This window comes from Nilaparvata lugens, chromosome 11 (assembly GCF_014356525.2).
Source record: "Nilaparvata lugens isolate BPH chromosome 11, ASM1435652v1, whole genome shotgun sequence".
NCBI classification, from domain to species: Eukaryota; Metazoa; Arthropoda; class Insecta; order Hemiptera; family Delphacidae; genus Nilaparvata; species Nilaparvata lugens.
Genome location: NC_052514.1, coordinates 13,375,305 through 13,395,609, shown reverse-complemented (window position 1 = coordinate 13,395,609; position 20,305 = coordinate 13,375,305). Strand labels below are relative to the sequence as shown.

The 20,305-nt window shown below is 34.5% G+C and overlaps 1 protein-coding gene across 1 annotated transcript; it reads left to right on the top strand.

Annotated features, from left to right (window-relative positions):
* The first annotated feature begins 652 nt into the window (after window positions 1-652).
* On the top strand, window positions 653-7,012 carry LOC111044431 (neurogenin-1). Its single transcript, XM_039437624.1, has 4 exons — window positions 653-787; window positions 3,225-3,488; window positions 4,874-5,152; window positions 5,973-7,012. Exons 1-4 carry the CDS (start codon window positions 785-787, stop codon window positions 6,432-6,434), a joined length of 1,008 nt encoding a protein of 335 aa, XP_039293558.1. The 5' UTR covers window positions 653-784; the 3' UTR covers window positions 6,435-7,012.
* Window positions 7,013-20,305: the final 13,293 nt, after the last annotated feature.

Below are 20,305 nucleotides of genomic sequence, written 5' to 3'. Positions count from 1 at the left end.
TTATTTTCAATTGAAGGATATCCCACTTGTTGATCCTTGTTGTTGTCGTTTGAACGATAAGCACAGATAGAAATCAGCCCACTTTATAATTTGGAATCATTCTCAACAATTGGTGAATCACAAAATCATAAGTTGGAGTGATTTCCAATTTTAATCTCAATCACGAATTGGGATTATTCTCAATTATTGGGGGTCATTCCTATCAGTTATGTTTTTATCGAACAACGACACACAGATTGATAGTCGACCACTTTATAAATAATTATAGTTGCAAAACTCTTGTCAACGATTTGAAGTTAGATGTCGATTCAAACTACAAATCAAGGTGATTATTAATTTGTGATTCACAGTAGTTGAGGTTATTCTCAATTTAAGGCTGCTCTTTCTTTTGTGCTGATTGAACAATAACAGGGATTAAAGACGGCCACTTGCTACGCAAACTGCAAGGTGCTGGTGATGCCTCTCAGCCATAAGAGCTAATGACTCATGTGCGGGTGGCGACAAGTGCTCGACCAATGGGAGAGCGGCATTCGGATATCGACCCTCGCGTCGACCAATCACGTGCCGCGGAGGAGGCTGTCAGGGGTGGCGAGCTGATAGTAAAACCAGATTTCGGCTGAGGGAAACTTCAGTCCGCCGCGTGCCTTAGTAGCGCAAGGGTGTCTGTCTCTACAGTGGGGCTTCATCAAGTTTTGTAACAAAATAATTTCGCGAGTTAGTTTGTGTGAGTTATCATTATTTTTTAGCTTTATTGTGAGAAGTACTGACATATACTACGATCCAAATGGTGAGTTTCAAAATCATCAGATTTTTCTAATAACTTCAAACTATTTATTATGTTTTTGGTTGACAGAATTTTCATATTGATTATTTCTAGAACTGAAGGCCCTAGAGTAACAAAACATTGTTCATGATGGAAGAATATTCCAATCATATTTGAAAGATATTTCTGATAATAATTCATTTTTAAATTCCCTTTATGAATATGTAGAATATACTGTTAACAAATATAATGTTCTAAGTATAGTTTAGAATTGCTCATAATTAAACTATGTTTGAATGGCATTATAAACTCACTCCCCATTTCTAAGCCGCAACATTCAATTACTTGTTTCGTTATTTTGAGTGTAAGTATATGGATCTTAATATGTTTTTTAGAAGCTACGAAACTCTTTTACTAGATGATAAATTACTCATTCATATTCAATTATTGGTTGATATTAATCGGAATTTGATTCGGAACCTTCTGAGCACTTTCATGAAACTGCTCAACACATCCCAATATTTCACAAATAATTATGTTACCCAACCAAGTTTAGCTTTTTGGAACCAAATAATGTGATGTATTGTAAGTTGATGATTGATTATTTATAATATTTCAATTATTCAATAATATATTAATCAGCACAGAAACAAATTTTGTGCTGAACTACACTCAAGTTTGAACTATTGTAACTGTAGATAAAGTACATAGTTGCCCTCAACAAGTGGCTCAATGTGAATATTTCGAAGATTATCAAATTACAGTATTTGATTTCCTCATTCAATTAACCATTATGTTGACGTTGAGAATCTTTATTGATCTCTGTGCATCACATGCACTGTCAAGCTAGTTCGATCATCTAACTTGAAGATTGTCTATCTGTGATGATAAAACGGCTGTAATATTTATAATTTGTTATCTCTGTTACTAAGACACATATTTAATGTCGAATAAAGCTCGTGTTGAGTCCAATTCTATTACAATTTATTCGACATTAAATATAAAATAAATGGGTCCGAAAAGAAAAACGAGTAAACGTCAAGATTTAGTCAGTGAAGGAGAAAACGATTCGCAAAACCAAATGCTTGGAAAAATACTGAAACCAACAGTTTTATCGATTGACCAAGATTCAGATGAAGCACCGAAAACGTGGAGACATTGGAAGGTAACATTTTTAAACTTCTTAAAAAACAGTTCAATCCCGAAAAAGGATGAATTGAATGTTTTGATCAATTATGTGTCTTAGTAACAGAGATAACAGATTATAAATATTACAGCTGTTTTATCATTTCAAAGGCCCACTACAATCAGTTCAAGGAACAAGTATATTTTAGTTCTTATAGACGAATATTCCAGATTCCCATTTGCCTTCCCCTGTCCTGACATGACTACTAATACAGTAATAAAACACCTTACATCACTATTCTCTCTTTTTGGTGTACCGTCTTACATACATTCCGATAGAGGAACATCGTTTATGTCATCAGCTTTGAAAAATTTCCTACTATCAAAAGGAATTGCCAGCAGCAGAACATCGCCCTATAATCCAGCCGGTAATGGGCAAGTCGAACGGTACAATGGAGTTATATGGAAAAGTGTGATGCTAGCCCTAAAATCGAGAGGTTTGAACAACAGTCACTGGGAACAAGTTCTCCCCGATGCCCTTAACTCTATTCGTTCCCTATTATGCACAAGCACCAACTGCACACCACATGAGCGGATGTTTTTACATGCAAGAAACTCAAGTAATGGAAAACCATTACCAACCTGGCTATTGACACCTGGACCAGTATGGTTGAAGAAGATGACAAAAAACTCAAAACAAGAATCGCAAGTTGAAAAAGTTGAATTAATCGAGAGTAACCCTGAATATGCGTTTGTTCGCCACAACGACGGCAGAGAATCGACAGTCTCACTTCGCCAGCTCGCCCCATACCCCACGAGTGCCGATTGATATTAAGGGAGGAAGATTGTGATGATAAAACAGCTGTAATATTTATAATCTGTTATCTCTGTTACTAAGACACATATTTAATGTCGAATAAAGCTCGTGTTGAGTCCAATTCTATTACACTATCTACCTTGAGCAAGATCATCACTAAATATACTTTCACAACTCTAGCATTCTAATGTTCTGGAAAATAGGAATAAATCTATTAGGAGAAGTTAACTAAAACCCAATATTTTTCTAGATTTAGACATTTTTAGTAGCTTCAACCATTGAGGAAGTGAATTAATACTTCCTCATTATCAATTATTCAATTAATTAAATAATTAATCATTTATTACTTATTCTGTCTGTGCTTTAACAAAGTCAAAACAGAACTAAATTGATTCTTCTAGGAAGATAATAGATCATTCAAGCAAACAACCAAGAAACAAAGCATATACTAGGTGCTACTATAGCATCATTGTCTTGAAATATGGTGAAAAATAATCTGTAACAAATGTTATGTTACAGGTTATGAGCTTGACAAAACTGAACATGAGAAGTTCAGAAAATCTCAACTGCAGCTTCGACTCTGTGAAGAGTTCTGATGACAGCTCACACGACAACGAATTCGATTTCGAGGAGGAGTCGACTGTGGATGGATTCGACAACGATGAGGACAGATTGCATGCAGCAGAGGCCTCAATCAATGAGCAAAATGAAGAAGAAGACAAGAAGCCGAAGAGGGCGAAAAGCAAATCAAGAAGAGCCACGAGAGCACGAAGTCCAACTCAGGTAAATACAGTTGTAGAACAGAGTCTAACAATAAATTATTCTCAGCAAATCCATTCCATTTCTTCTTCAATAGCAATCATGTTTTAGTCAAATTTCAACCCCTGATATTTAATATTTTTTCCTAATTCGATTGTTGAGTTTGGAATCCTTTAGATTCCCATGATTTCTTTAACAACAAACCATTTTGTTCATGATTTGAAGCACTGATCTCCCAACATCCCCAACCATCAACAAATCTGATAAATCGTTAACTTACACTTTATCACATAACACTGACTTATTCATGATTTTCAAACGTTTTATCAACATTTCTTAACTTCGAATGTGTCAATCTCTCACTGGCATATCATGTTCATCTGTTGTATTGATCTGACGTCATGTTATGAGATGTGACAATGTACTCACTCTATCAACTACTATCATTCCGTAGTTGTTTCTCTACACGGATTCTAACCCCACATCGTCACTCAATTCTTCAACTTGTTTGAAGATATTTGTGCAGCAAGTATGCCAAAGCCACCTTCGCCTAGTATAGTATTCATCTCTGGTTTGCAAAACTATTTGCAGCTATTCATTTGTTTCGAAAAAAAGTAATACAACTTGATAAAGAACAGACATGATAGCCCAAAACTGTACACGAATTTCTATACGGTACAAAAATATAGATTCCTATACAAGAATATCACACTGTAAAATATATTCTGAGAAAACCCAATACAACTAACTATTCTTGGTTGGGTTCTCTTGTCTGTTGTGTTAGATAGATGAAGGTTATAAGTAATATATTAGAGTGCACTTTGACGTGTCATATACTGCGGGAGCGTTGTTTCCTTGATGCAATTCAATATGACGAACATGTAAAGTATTGAAACTAATAACAGAAAATATAAAATAGTAGAATAGAAACCTATGAAAATATGTAGGTATAACAATTTTAAATTGAACTACAACATAACACAGCATAAAATAGTTTTATGTTGTGTAAAGCCGTGTCCAGACTGAGCAAATTTTCGACATACATATTCGGCAAGGTTTGTTGAGGGGCTCAGGGACAAACATTTTAAAAATCTTGGACAATCATTGTTTGTCAAACAAAAAATTAGGTACTGTTTTTCTAAAAATTTTCAGTGTTTGCTGTAAAACATTAAACGCTTCAGTGCTTACAAAAATATTCTGTTTGGTGACGCGTCCACACTGGCCACGGGCAAACATTGTTTGTCAAATATAATAAAATTTGCCCAAACTGTTTCAACAAACATGTTTGTCGAACATTTGTTCAGTGTGGACACGGCTTTATGTTGTAACCTATCTATCTGTGTTATGTTGAACACGGACTGTTATCAGATGATTAATGAATTCAATTAATTTTTGACTTGTTTGTGCAGATCCTACGCCTGAAGAAGCACCGGCGCATGAAGGCGAACGATCGCGAACGCAACCGCATGCACATGCTCAATTCAGCGCTGGACCGACTCCGTTGCGTGCTGCCAACATTCCCCGACGACACCAAACTCACCAAGATCGAGACACTGCGATTCGCACACAACTACATCTGGGCGCTCAGTCAGACTCTACACACGCACGCGCATATGCAAACGCGCGACGATATCACGCTCAGCGTCGGCAATGTCACCGTCTGCATCGGACAGGATGGCAATAATAGGGTGAGTCGCATTTCCATTTCATTTAAAATCTTGAGATTACTTTAAATTCTGATTTGGTCGAACGAATACGTTTGATTGTATGAATTCAATCATTTTGAATACATTGATGAATTTTTAATCGTAATGAGTATAATGAACAATACCATAGAGATAGCTTTTAGATAGCATAAACTACCATTTCTCTATGGTGGAATATTTTTGGAAGAGAATTCGAGATAAGTCATGTGATTTGCAGTACAATCCTCTATGTTTATAAATGTTGACATAAACTCAGATATGAAGAATATTGTCACTTTGTTCCCTCACCCAGTAGGAGAGTTCCCTGATTAGACTACATAGCACACACTCAAATTAACATGGAATCGATTAGATTTGTATCAAAATCTTATCAACATGAAATCAATCAAAAATGATTATTTTAATCTTTTACTTATACTAATCTAAATTGAATTCAATTTGAGATTATCCAAGCAGCTATATTGAGTTAAAAGGACTTGCCAAAACAAAGTATTCAAATCAAGCTTAATCAGTTGAATCATAGAAAAAACATGAAGCACATAGATAACATAAAAAAATCAATTTCAATTTTATGGTTGAACTCACATTCGATTTTAAATATTCTTACTTAACTGAACTGGACTGTAATTATAACTGAACTGTATATTATAACTGGACTATAATTCAGTTGGGACATATTAGTTGATCGTTCTCTGTGTCACCACAAAAAGGAATAATAGGATATATTTATCTAGATGGAAAAGCTAAGGTGATATTCATCATAAATTCAATGTAATATTTATTTCCTTTTTTTTAATTGCAGATAACCTCAACAACAGGCAGTTGCGCGGTGGCTCAACAGCGGAGATGCAGCAACGAAGGTCGTCTTCCAGATTTCAACCTTTCACCAATCCCCGCCTTTCCCGCCAAATTCTCTCCCGCCAACTACGACCAATCCGCACCTGTCACGTCCACCCCCACCTACCAACCTACCTACCCCCCTCAGGATCCACCTCTAACCAACCCCTGTGACCCCCCTCTGCACTACTTCCAGCACGACTGGAACCTCGACCAGGACTCGAATCGGGGCTTATCCCCAACCGGAGGGTACTCCCAGGGTAGCTGCACCCCCAGCGATCAGAGTGCCGAGTGGTACCAGGGACAGCAAATGAGTTCGCCTGACTACGCGGTTGGAAGACACCAAGAGTTGACCTACTATGGTATGAACAATGACCGGTTCAATCACTACATGAATGCTCAGAGGCATATGTTCCAATGCCCTTGAAGAGGCCCTTGAACAACTAAATGTTGATCTATTTTTAAAATAATTTTCTTGGGAATACACTGAGGGTTGGCTCACAATGCTATGAAGCATGGTAATTCAACCACTACATGAATGTTCAGAGGTATATGTTTCAGTGTCCTTAAAATGTATCCTATTATAATAAATAAGGGTTCCTTCCTGAATTGTCACTTATGTAAATTTTCATCTCTTTTGAGAATAGTCATTTTCATAATTCACTAAGGGATAGTTTACTCTGCTGTGAAGTATGTGTAGTCCAACCAGTATAACTCCAAGTTATTTAAGAATCTGACACAAATGGGAGTTCGTTCCAAAACTGAAATGTAAGTTAATTTTTATCTCTTTGAAAAAAATAATGTTCTTGAAAATTCACCAGGAAAAGGATAACTCTTTAACAAAAAATGATAGGTTCAACAAGTAAATGAATGATTGGTGGTATATGTTTCAGTTTCCAGTATTCTTTATTCATTCATTTATTGTATGAAACACTATAATCATAATACAATTATGACATTGGAGGAAAAACTAGGCTGAGTCTGTACTATTTCTCTCCAAAAATTTTGATAAAATTATTATACATATATGATGATAATTATGTTATGATGATACATGTTAATGTTGTCCAAAAGTTAAGGTTATATAATCACACACTGCTTCGTCACTTGATTTTCGGTCAGGGAATAATGATTTGAAAATTTTGAAGATGATGTTATACTCTAAATGAATCACAGAATGTATCACAATAAATTGAAAGCAACTTGTTCTATAAATAAGAGATCCTTCCAACTACTAAATTTATATAATGTTCTCTAAAATTGACGAAGGGAAAGCCTACTATGATATTATGAAGAGTGATGTGCGCAACCAGTACAGAAAATTGATAGTTGAGATCAATAATTGACAAAGTGGAAATTGTGATTAAAGTTATCAGGAGAGACAACACCTTGTTATCAGAGAAATGGATGGAGAAAATAATTATATAATATATATATATATAAAAATATTGAACCGTTACTGGAGTATTGAACTGTATACGATAACAATGTGAATGTTCTAGAATAGTGTCATGACACATAATAATTTGCGTTTGAATTAATATTCATCAATTTGATCCATTTCCTGTGTAGATGCTTTTCTTGCTGAATTTAATAGATCGACTATTATCATTTTTCAGAGAAGTTTGATATTGAAAATGATTCAAAAATGCAATTATTTTTCTCTGTATCTACATTTCGAATAGCATCAAAAATTACTCATAATTTTTTAAAAGTCTTCTATATTGTCTAATTTTCTTCTAAAAGTCTTTTTATATTGGAATATTGCTCACAATTACCTTATTCGATCGCGTAATGGATTTTATATGTGACTACATAAATATTTCACTCATAAACCAACTATACTCAACTATAATTCGATTCATTGTACTATTGGTAGGAACACAATATTTCTCACATGAAAAATATCGTTTTCAGATATTCTTATATTTTTTACAATAATCCTTGCTCACACAAAAGTGTACTTATCGAGAATGGACTTTGGAATTAGGTCACAATACCATAAACTGCAGTAAACATTTTTACAAATTTATGTTGTTCAACAAAAATCTAAAATGTGAAATTAGAAATAAGAAAAATTAGAAATTACTTCGATGTTCAATCGGATTTAATGAGATATCACACGTATGCCTTGCAACTAGTCTAGTCATATACATTCAGGGTTTATAAATATTTATATATTGCCATTTGTTGATTTGTATTTTTGTAAATAAAAAAGTCTTTTCTTATTCTGTACAAACTTGTATTTTTGTAAAAATGAAAACTATTTTGAATAAAAATATTATTTACACATTTGGATTACGATTTCATTCTCCGTTTTCTTCCAGTTCAATTATAAAGATAAATCTGAATAAGCTACTATTTATTATTTCTCCAAACGTCAAGAGTCCTAGCGAAGCAAATTGAGAACTCTCAGATCGAGATCTTCTATCGACGTAAAATCCAGGTACAGCAGCTGAAATAACTAATAAAGAGTTAATGTATTGCTGCTAGTAACACAGTTTCTGCTAGCTACAGAATCTTCACTGAACAAGAACAAAGCTAGATCCTGGATGAATGCAGCTTTTCCAAATAATTCTTGTTATAATGCTTAAATAGTTATTTGTGACAGTTTGCAACTAGTGCGAAAAGTGACAGTTTGCTGCACCGAAAGAAACGTTTACGCACGAGCCATAGGCGAGAGCGGAATGGTTTCTTGAGTGCAGCAGAGGAACTTGCGCACGTATTTCACATTCAATTTTTTCTACAGTTACCATTGAATATGAAAAGTGGGTAATTTCCTCGCACACAGGCTTTGCCCATGTGAGGAACCTTCTTCAAGTTTTGTATATGTATAGGTAAAAAACAGTATAGGTATTAGTATACGGTATAGGGATTCTGTATTGTTAGTATTTCTTAAGAAGAAGAATAAATATAATTTCAATTCAATTCAAAATTATCGGTAAAATGGAAAAGTATAAAATAGTACTAAAAATATAAATAGTTATTGCATTATCAGATAGCAACGCTTTATAAAAGCAATAGAACGGAGAAAAATAATTCATCTCAAGTGAGAGAATATCTTCAATTTGACAATTGATCAAGCTATATTTACAGAAATAAATAGACCTGAGATAAGATATAGAGATAAGTAGAATAAGAAGAAAACTAGTATTGTAGCACTAGTTGATACTGACAGATTGAAAGTGCAAGTATATTGATTGATGGTACTAGTAGGCCTATTATAAATTTGATTCTACTTCAAACGTCATGAATCTACAACAAAACTATCACATAAATTCTGGGATCCAGCAAAAATTGATAATTAATTACTCTTTACCAAAATGTAATGGAAAAATCAATTCTACATCTCAATCTTTCAGTTGCAAAAGTCAAATAGTCCAAGTGGATGATTCATCAAGAGGTATTGGAATTCAGATGTCCCTAGCTTAGATAAATCCTGCTGGGTAATCCTTTGAAGCACACAGAAATATTGGTAGAGGAAACAGCTATAACAAATTCGTGTAAAGACTACTACTGCACAAGAACAAACTGATAAATATTATCTGTGTTCATAATAAATTATATTATTTGCTGTGTGCTTAAGTTTTCAGATGATATTATTCTGCAGCACTTATTTGGAATCTCATTTGATTAACTATTGTAACTTCAATAATATTATAAAAAATCACTGAATTTTATGGAAAGATTCGCTCACTGTAGTACACCGAATAATCTGGATTAACAGATATCTGATCTGATATTTTTGGACCAGGATCACAACCAAATTCTCAATCACTCGTTCTCAATATATGGAGGGAGAGAGAAGCAGTGAGAGAGAGTGAAGAGAGGAAGAGAGTATCCTTCTGAATGAGCCGCTCTCAAACAGTTACAACCGAAGATAATCCTATTGTAATGAGAACTTTTTGTTAATAGCTGTCTGGCTAAAAGGGGATCAGGGAAGATGATGAGAGATGAGATTGGCGGTTATGATGTTATTGTAAGGCCTGGCTAGGATCGGCCAAGCGTTTTAATTCGTACCGACAGCAAATTCTATTCGATTCCTATCTGACAGCGGGAGTAGTCCCTTACGGAAGGCTCCCTTAGCCTTTGGTACTATAAAGGGCTTTCAACCAACCCTAATATGCTCGTAAAGGCGTAATTAATTTCAGTCTTTTGGAAGCTGTTTCAAATGGAAGTTGAAAGATTAGATACGATGAGTTTAATCTCGGTACCTAGGTTATAAATTATTCAAATTCAATTTTCAGAGTATAATGGAATCTAACCTCAAACTCCTAGTAAAGCGTTTATCACGGAACATGGTGGATAAACGGAATCATTTATGCTTCTAGAATTCAATAAAGTATTCTGTAATAATATACTATCATTTTATTTAAATGAATAAAATACAGATAAGATATATATTATAAACTATTCAAATAATTCGATTTTCATAGAAGGATAGAACTTCTAACCTAAACTTCCATTGACATTCAGATCACATCAGATTGGCCGAATTTCAAGTGTGCTAAAACAGCTGATCAAAAACTTTTTCAAGTGTGATAAACCAGCTGATCAAAAACTTTTTCAAGTGTGATAAACCAGCTGATCAAAAACTTTTCATTATTTGTGTTTATCATTCAATAATTAAAACATTTATAATAATATCATCTTATTGTCATTTGGAAGAATAAAAAGTATAAACTCAACCTCTTACATAATTGAACATAATCTTTTAGGTTATTTAGACAAATCAGAATAAAAATAAAAATACTTGGACAATTTCTTGATATTCAGATTTGCTAGAGCTATGACCTTCCACTTTTGCTTTCGGAAGTGCTTATAATAGACAATGAGAATAATTACTATTCTCATATATATATTGTTTATTTTTCTGTGTGGCGAAAAATTACGTTCTCACCATGGGCAAAAATGTTTTTCCGGCTCTCAATCTTTTCTAGTCCTCGGCCTACGGCCTCGGACTTGAAAACCGATTTCGAGCCAGAAAGTCTCGTTTTCGGCCCTAGGTGCGAAATATACAATTATAGTTTCCACCAAAGTGTGATGGAAACATCAATCTTGCAACTCAAACTTTCAGTCACAAGAGTATTAGAGTCCTAGAAGATGAGGATGATTCATCAAGAAGTATTTGAATTCAGTTCTTCCTAGCTCAGAGAGTCCTGCTGTACTCTCTGAAGCATATTACTCTGAAACACACAGCAACATTGAAAAACAGAGGAAACAGCTATAGCGAATTCGTGTGAACACTACTGCTGCACGAGACCATACTGACATTAATGTCCGAAACATGTTGTGATGAAATAATTTAAAAGGGTACAGAGATTTATATTATATTTATATTAAAAGTAGCTCTAAAGGTGCGTACAGATATACGCGCCGCGAACATGAGCAATTCGCTTTTAATCAGCTGACTAATCTGTATTTTTACAGAAACGGTAAGATACAGATATAAAAGCTTGGCATCAGCTGATTAAAAGTGAATTGCTCATGTTCGCGCCGCGTATATCTGTACGCATCTTAAAGAAAAAAGACATAACTTAAGCTACTGATAAATATTATGTAAGTTCATTATAAATCATATTATTCGCTGCGTGCTAAAGTTTTCAGATGATATTATTCTGCAGTACTTATTTGGAATCTCATATGATTAACTATTGTTACTTCAATAATATTATAAAAAATCACTGAATTTTATGGAAAGATTCGCTCACTGTAGTACACCGAATAATCTGGATTAACAGATATCTGATCTGATATTTTTGGACCAGGATCACAATCAAAATTCTCAATCACTCGTTCTCAATATATGGAGGGAGAGAGAAGCAGTGAGAGAGAGTGAAGAGAGGAAGAGAGTATCCTTCTGAATGAGCCGCTCTCAAACAGTTACAACCGAAGATAATCCTATTGTAATGAGAACTTTTTGTTAATAGCTGTCTGGCTAAAAGGGGATCAGAGAAGATGATGAGAGATGAGATTGGCGGTTATGATGTTATTGTAAGGCCTGGCTAGGATCGGCCAAGCGTTTTAATTCGTACCGACAGCAAATTCTATTCGATTCCTATCTGACAGCGGGAGTAGTCCCTTACGGAAGGCTCCCTTAGCCTTTGGTACTATAAAGGGCTACCAACCAACCCTAATATGCTCGTAAAGGCGTAATTAATTTCAGTCTTTTGGAAGCTGTTTCAAATGGAAGTTGAAAGATTAGATACGATGAGTTTAATCTCGGTACCTAGGTTACAAATTGATCTTTCATTTCAATTTTCATTCGTAAATCTAGAATTGGATTCAATTTCTACGATTTCAATTTTCCAGATTTCTAGGTTCATATTATATCATGTTAGATTCAATTTCTATAACGAAATAATCTGAATATAGTCTATATCAACACTTTATTCTTCATTTCTCACAATAAGTATATCATTGAAATGATAGAGGGAGTAATAATAAGTTAGCGATGTGCTATTCCTCTCCCAAATTTAGATAAGGTTATACCATAGAGAAAAGATATCACAAGCTTCACTATCTCAGGCTATTTTTCTCTATGGTTACACTTTGTAAACAATACAATAACAATAATATTGTTAATTTGTAATTAACAATAGGTTAAGTCTTATAGTTCCTCACTTAAACGAAAAAATTTTCAGTCCAAAAATATTTTCACGATGCATTTTATTTAGATGTTTGAAAACCAAATATGAAAGGAATATCACACATTATCATTGTTATTATCACTGCAATAGGAAATGTTCACAAGAAAAAAAATCAAAACGAAATTCCAATACTACTTTACTGTATAATAAGTTAATATCTATACTACTACTGTATAATCCACTATTATTCGACTTTTTGATATAGTAGAATCTAACTTCAAGTTTAACGTATAATTGAGAACAAGCTGATGAGTTTCCTTATTTGGCTAGCGAAAAATCTTAAAATTCATTTTAGAATAGATAGGTAGAATTGTTGAAGTCTCGTTTCATTCCAATTCCAAAACTTCCCAATACAGTATATTATAAGGTTTATTGATATTGGGAATGAGTTTATCAATGAAGTGAACTTCAGAACAATGTTATTCCTGTGAAAAAGACATGCTCTTGTATCAAAAATTGGCGAGCTGATATTCAACCCAAACACGCAGTTAAGTATCACTTGACTAAAAATCAGAAGTACCAAACTCAAATAACATAATAGCATGCATTGGATGTGTCAAGATAACAATAACAGCAGATTCTTCTAGTAAACCGCACAAACTTTATCGAGAATTTGTTAATGGAAAGCAAACATGGGTAATCAAGCTCTCACTACATAAGTGCATGTTTACTGTGAACTGGTTTGATAAAAATGTGAAGACTAGATTTTTTCAAAATTCTTCGGTGCAATTTGTTAATCAGATTTTTTCGTGAGTGGTTTTTATAGATTATCTTTGACGGAGAGAATCGGGTTACATAATTCAAGATTAATATTGATGTCCTTCAAATTTTTGTTCATTTTGAAGTGGGCCTATGTGAACTGCACACATTATTTCTCAAAATAGACCATATTCACAGGCCAATTTATTGGATGGGCTATAATAGAAAAAGTTATAGGGAAAATTCCGATAGATGTTATACCTTCAGTTCAAGAACTCGTTTTTCAGGGTTCTCGGGAAAAATAAAATCACGATTCACTCATGAGTGACAGACAACGATTGAACAACCTCATTCTTTCGGTTGCATGGACGCTAAATTCGTATGTAAGTTAATTGAAATATTTCATCCATCGAAACTAAAAAGAGTGCAGTATAGGTTATTATCAATCGTCAATCACAGTTCAATTTAATAGACGTATATTTTTTTAGGCTTTAAGCCTGTTGTTCCTTTTCCAATTATTCATAATTGAGAATGATATTGTATCTATCAATGTATAAAGAAATCAATATATTCAACCAGGTCTCAGTGTGCCTGAGATACAACCTTCTTACTCTCATTCACTTCTATAACTACTTATAAAATCTTACTCACTTCCAAGAAAAATTTGAATCTGAATCATTATCAGTACAACAAATATGGATAGTTACCAACTAAATTAGGATAGTTATAATCACTGCAATAGGAAATGTTCACAAGAAAAAAAATCAAAACGAAATTCCAATACTACTTTACTGTATAGTTAATATCTATACTACTACTGTATAATTAACTATTATTCGACTTTTCGATATAGTAGAATCTAACTTCAAGTTTAACGTATAATTGAGAACAAGCAAATGAGTTTCCTTATTTGGCTAGCGAAAAATCTTAAAAATTCATTTTAGAATAGATAGGTAGAGTTGTTGAAGTCTATCGTTTCATTCCAATTCCAAAACTTCCCAATACAGTATATTATAAGGTTTATTGATATTGGGAATGAGTTTATCAATGAAGTGAACTTCAGAACAATGTTATTCCTGTGAAAAAGACATGCTCTTGTATCAAAAATTGGCGAGCTGATATTCAACCCAAACACGCAGTTAAGTATCACTTGACTAAAAATCAGAAGTACCGAACTCACATAATAGCATGCATTGGATGTGTCAAGATAACAATAACAGCAGATTCTTCTAGTAAACCGCGCAAACTTTATCAAGAATTTGTTAATGGAAAGCAAACATGGGTAATCAAGCTCTTACTACATAAGTGCATGTTTACTGTGAACTGGTTTGATAAAAATATAAAAATGTGATGACTAGATTTTTTTCAAACCCTTCGGTGCAATTTGTTTATCAGATTTTTTCGTGAGTGGTTTTTATAGATTATCTTTGACGGAGAGAATCGGGTTACATAATCCAAGATTAATATTGATGTCCTTCAAATTTTTGTTCATTTTGAAGTGGGCCTATGTGAACTGCACACATTATTTCTCAAAATAGACCATATTCACAGGCCAATTTATTGGATAGGCTATAATAGAAGAAGTAATAGGAGAAATTCCAGATAGATGTTATACCTTCAGTTCAAGAACTCGTTTTTCAGGGTTCTCGGGAAAAATAAAATCACGATTCACTCATGAGTGACAGACAACGATTGAACAACCCCATTCTTCCGGTTGCATGGACGCTAAATTCGTATGTGATTGAAATATTTCATCCAACGAGACCAAAAAGAGTGCGGTATAGGTTATTATCAATCGTCAATCACAGTTCATTTAATAGACGTATATTGTTTTGGGCTTTAAGCCTGTTGTTCCTTTTCCAATCATTCATAATTGAGAATGATATTGTATCTATCAATGTATAAAGAAATCAATATATTCAACCAGGTCTCAGTGTGCCTGAGATACAACCTTCTTACTCTCATTCACTTTTATAACTACTTATAAAATCTTACTCACTTCCAAGAAAAATTTGAATCTGAATCATTATCAGTACAACAAATATGGATAGTTACCAACTAAATTAGGATAGTTATAATCGAATGAAACTCCATTAATTGAATCGATCAATCAAAAATTTTTAATTGGTTTTCCACAACTATGAAGTGATAATTAAGTGCTATATTTAAATATAGTTTGGTGTTTTAATTTCTATAAATTCAAAATGTTTAGCTTGTATATATTTTTGGATGAAAATTGAACTTGAACGTTTTACAGTAGAAACATAACCTATTTTTTGGACATTTTATTAATTTATCAAAATTTGGAAATGGAATAGATTTGGGCCAAGCCTGTTGTTCCTTCTTAATCATATTTATATGATTTGTGATTCTGTTCACGAATAAATAAATAAATAAACTATTACTTGATTCATCCTCCATCTATAAACTACATTATAAAAGCAAGTTGAATATAAAACTTTGTTTTTTCTTCAATTATGGAAAAATTCCACAATATCAATTTCTCATTCAACAAATTATATAAAAGCAAGTGTTCATATATCTGGTTAAATTAAATCGTTTCTGAGGAAATAAATGAAAGTATCACTCTCTTTTTTTCGACGATTATCACATATAAACAAAAAATTATCTTATAAAAGAGCACATGAACCATGTCAACGGTTTAACATGAATTTTGAATTACCAGACAGTAGAAGTAGTTCGATAATTTTCATTCGTTCCCAATGCTATTCAACCAATCTCTTCTGAGGGATTACAGCAGTGCACCAGCAAATAATATATTCATGGATTGATCATGCTCATTGAAACATGAAGATACAGTTGCAGCTTCACAATCAACCCTTAGCCAACCACCAATGCTCAAGTGATTCACTTGTGCATCTAATTACATCTCTTTCTCGCTTTTGCAAGTTTCTATCGCTCTGTCTTTGTTCATCTATCTTTTTGCCCGGAGCTACTTGAACATGGTCCCTTGACACCATGATCTTTCTCTCTCCCTATTTATTTCTCTCTCTTTCTCTTTTCCTTTGTGCCACCGCTTTCCGGGTCCAAGTACCACTTCACTTTTTCGAAAACTGTTTCAAAAAAAGGCTGGACCTGCTGCCCTTAGGCCCTTTGTGTGTCCGCGCATCTGCAATACAGTGAGTAATCCCTCACTCTCTCTCACCGACTCTCAATCGATCTCTCTCTCTCGTTCTCTCTCATCATCTCTCCTCTCTCTAGCTCATCAATCATGTGCTGCTCAGACAGGCAGAAGTGACAGCGATCGATGCTAAATTGATATTGTCGATTAGTCGAATAATTCAACAAAAGATTTTACGAGCCAGGAGATCGTGGAGTAGCCTACAAAGAGGTATTTATGAGAGCGACTCATTACAAATGAAAATTATGAGTATTCTACTTGCTTGGATTGTGATTATGAATAATCGGGAAAATGCAACTCTAATATTGAATAAGATAATTAGTGATACAGAAAATCTGAATAATTGGGATGCTTGAGTTGAATATCAATATTTTGAAGGCAAACAAGAGACAAGTCCCCCTTAGCTTAAAAGTTATTTGAAAATTTATTACAAGATAGCGAGTGGGACAGTGTAGTACTTAATTTTTTTCTGTATGACGAGATCATGGGATTTGAAAAAAAAATGTCTTTACATATCTCGATGACAATATTAACAATTCCATAAAATACAGTCTCTTTTCAACTAATTCCCAGACAAAAATTATAATTACTAGCACAAAGACAACTGTAAAACTTGAAATTAGCATTTCCGGTGGCCCAAATTCTAAAATGAAAACTAGCTATAATTCAAAGAAAGCTCTTCACCCCAAAATTCAAATTTCCTGTGACTAATTCTGAATCGAAAAAGGAAGATAAAATGCGGCTTCAAATTACAAGAGCTTTCCCTCCCGAAAACTCGGTCTCCTGTGATCCAATTTTCAAATAGAAATAAAAATTGTGTCATAGAGAACGTATGTCACTGATTCACAAGAACTACCCTTTCAGAAAAATATATTTCCTGTAACACAATTGTGAAATCAAAATGTGAGGGAGCAACTGACCTGTAAGATATAATTCCTGTTACTCAATTTTCAAATCAAAGTTCAGTCACAAAGAACACATGGTGAAAAACATGAGTACCATACTGTCCTCCTCAACACCTCCTGAAGTTTGACATCAAATCATGATAACTGCCCTTCCAATAACTAAATTTTCTGTAACCCAATATTCAAATCAAAGTGAAAGTACTGTCACACTTAACACAAGAACGAAATTACGAGTCTGCCCTTCTCAATAATATTACTACTGAAGGTTTGCTTCAAATCATGACAACTGCACTTTCCAAACTGCATTTCATGTGACCCAATTTTCAAATCAGAATAAAAATTCTGTCACACAAACACAAGAGCAAAATTAAAAGAATGTACTGCCCTTCTCAATAATGCCTGAGCGTTGGCCTCAAATCATGACAACTGCCCTCCTTAATTGCTGCATTTCCTGTGACCCAATTTTCAAATCAAAATAAAAATTCTGTCACACAAAGCACAAGAGCAAGATTGCTATCATCTACTGCTGCCCTTCTCAATAATGCCTGAACGTTGCCATCAAATCAAGACAACTGAACTTTCCAAACTGCATTTCCTGTGACCCAATTTTCAAATCAGAATAAAATTCTGTGACAGTGAACACACGGCACTAAATCGTACTGCCCCTCTCAATAACGCTTGGATTTTGCCCAACAAGTAATCACACCCGTGACCTATGGGGGAAGGATTTCCGTCCAGCTGCCCGCGCATGCGTCGTCATGTCACGTCACGTCACGTCACGTCACGACACGCGGCCCACAAGGTCGACCAGCCTCGTGTTGTGGCGTGAAAAATGCAATCATCGGCGTGACGGAGGGGCAGCGGCTTTCCCATGACTGCAAACACGCGCTACACCGTGAAACGTCCAATTAGATTCGCGTTAAATTCACATTTTGTGCCAGAGAAAAGGACGACAATACTCCTTTAACCCAGGGAAGAGAAGGAGAAACTATAGTGTGAAAAATACAGGATTGTGGGTGATAGTAAACACGTGCAACTAGAAATCCATCCGAAAAATTGTTACTTCCGAAATGCAGTCGGTCTTATTCATCCACCCCAGGCGCTAAACAGGCTCCTCCCCCTGACTACAAAGATTTGCCGCCGCGTTTTGTAATCGCTTTCTGCGATTTGCATGCCTGTCACAATCGGGATTAACTTATAGGCCGCTACTAAACAGCAATAGTTTAGCTGTTATGAGTGGAATTAGGCGCTCTATCAGGAGTAGGATTGATGTCAATTACTTCCGGAGCAGAGATCAATGTTGCAAGGCTTCCGGTATCGATTGCTGTTGATTTTTTACATGTTTTTTTTTCAAATACCCCGCTTATAAGTAGATGAAACTAATAATTCATTTTTCTTATTTCTCGAGAACCTTCTGTTCCTTCGCTCTTTTACCTACTTTTTCAAACCGGTGAAATACCGGTTTCAATAGTCTATTGAAATTCAAAAGCTTCTACTAGAGTTGTTTAAAACATTTGATTATATTTTCACTAAATTTGTAATTCAAATGAAAATTAACCCTCATTTACAGTCTATATCTCTGGAATTGAAAATCGTTGATTTCTAAAGTATACATCTTGAAGTTTTTGAACTCTACTCTGAATGACTGAATTTCGAAAAGGAAGATAGGCCTATTCGGGGCTGAAGCATAGAATAAACAATCTATCAGATTGTATTAATTAGAATTCAATTTTAATTTTGATTCATTTGAATCGAATAATACATGGAAAATTCCATTCATGAATCATAAATCAATAGAACCATAACTTGGATTATTCTCTCTGTGCATCCTTTGTTGCACCGAGAGATATTTTAAGGACTATTATTATTTTGTATTCAGATATTAGTGTTCTAGTTTCTTGGGGTATGCGCGTGTGCGTGATATTGCCACAGAATAGGTACAGAATGGAAACTGTCAATCAAACGCCTATCTAACCAATGCTTTTTACATGGCACAAATACTAGACACGTCACGTGACCTTAGGAAGTTCCAATCCTGGTCTTCTGATTGGCTCGCGGCAGTGAACAAGATCAATTGATCCGGATCAGTGAAGTGATCCGAACCTCCCATCAATACTATTACAATGCGGAGCTTCCTAACAAGATGGCGGATTTTTGCGCCAGGGTACTAGCCGAGTTTCCATACTGTATGTATACTGTGATATTGCGTTGACCAATATTTTCCTAGAACACTCTCTATTGGAAGGAAAATGTTTCATTTCTCATTTCACTTTCAAAATTTAACCGTGAATAGAGTTATTTTCATATTATCATGACACGAATTAGATACGATAATCAATGATAAACGGATACAAAACTAGCGTTTCCGACACATTATCCAATTCATTCATTCAACATTTAAAAACAATTCAATACACTTGAATTTCGTAAACAATTCTTGAACTACCAAAATTGGATAATATTATTCAATCGATATCCACATAAAGGATACAAGAGTGCTATTTCCAACTCAACAATCAGCAATCACACTTTTGCAAACCAACGAGGACATCAGCAAAAGCTCTTGATCTCCGCACAATCACCCAAATTAGCCACATTCAGTTTACTCCAATATCAATAAATCCTAGACTGGATGATTGAAGCCTGAATGGCATAGCACAGTGGCAGTAGGGCACAACATGAATGGAACGGATTACCATTTTCATATTCCTGTATGCTCCTTACCCCTACTTTCAGGAATAATTGAGCATTTGCCACTTCTCCTTATCATGCTTTCTTATTTTATTACTCTTTGTTGCTTCAATCACTCACTCTCTCACCATCGCTCTCTCTCTCTCAGGGTTGTATGGCAGAGAGGACCAGGAGTCCTAACTCCGCCCTAATAAAGGCAAATAATCAATCA

Coding starts and splice junctions, on each gene's coding strand:
- LOC111044431 (XM_039437624.1), top strand. Junction 3,489..4,873: donor GAGCACGAAGTCCAACTCAG/GTAAATACAGTT, acceptor TTGTTTGTGCAG/ATCCTACGCCTGAAGAAGCA. Junction 5,153..5,972: donor GACAGGATGGCAATAATAGG/GTGAGTCGCATT, acceptor TTTTAATTGCAG/ATAACCTCAACAACAGGCAG.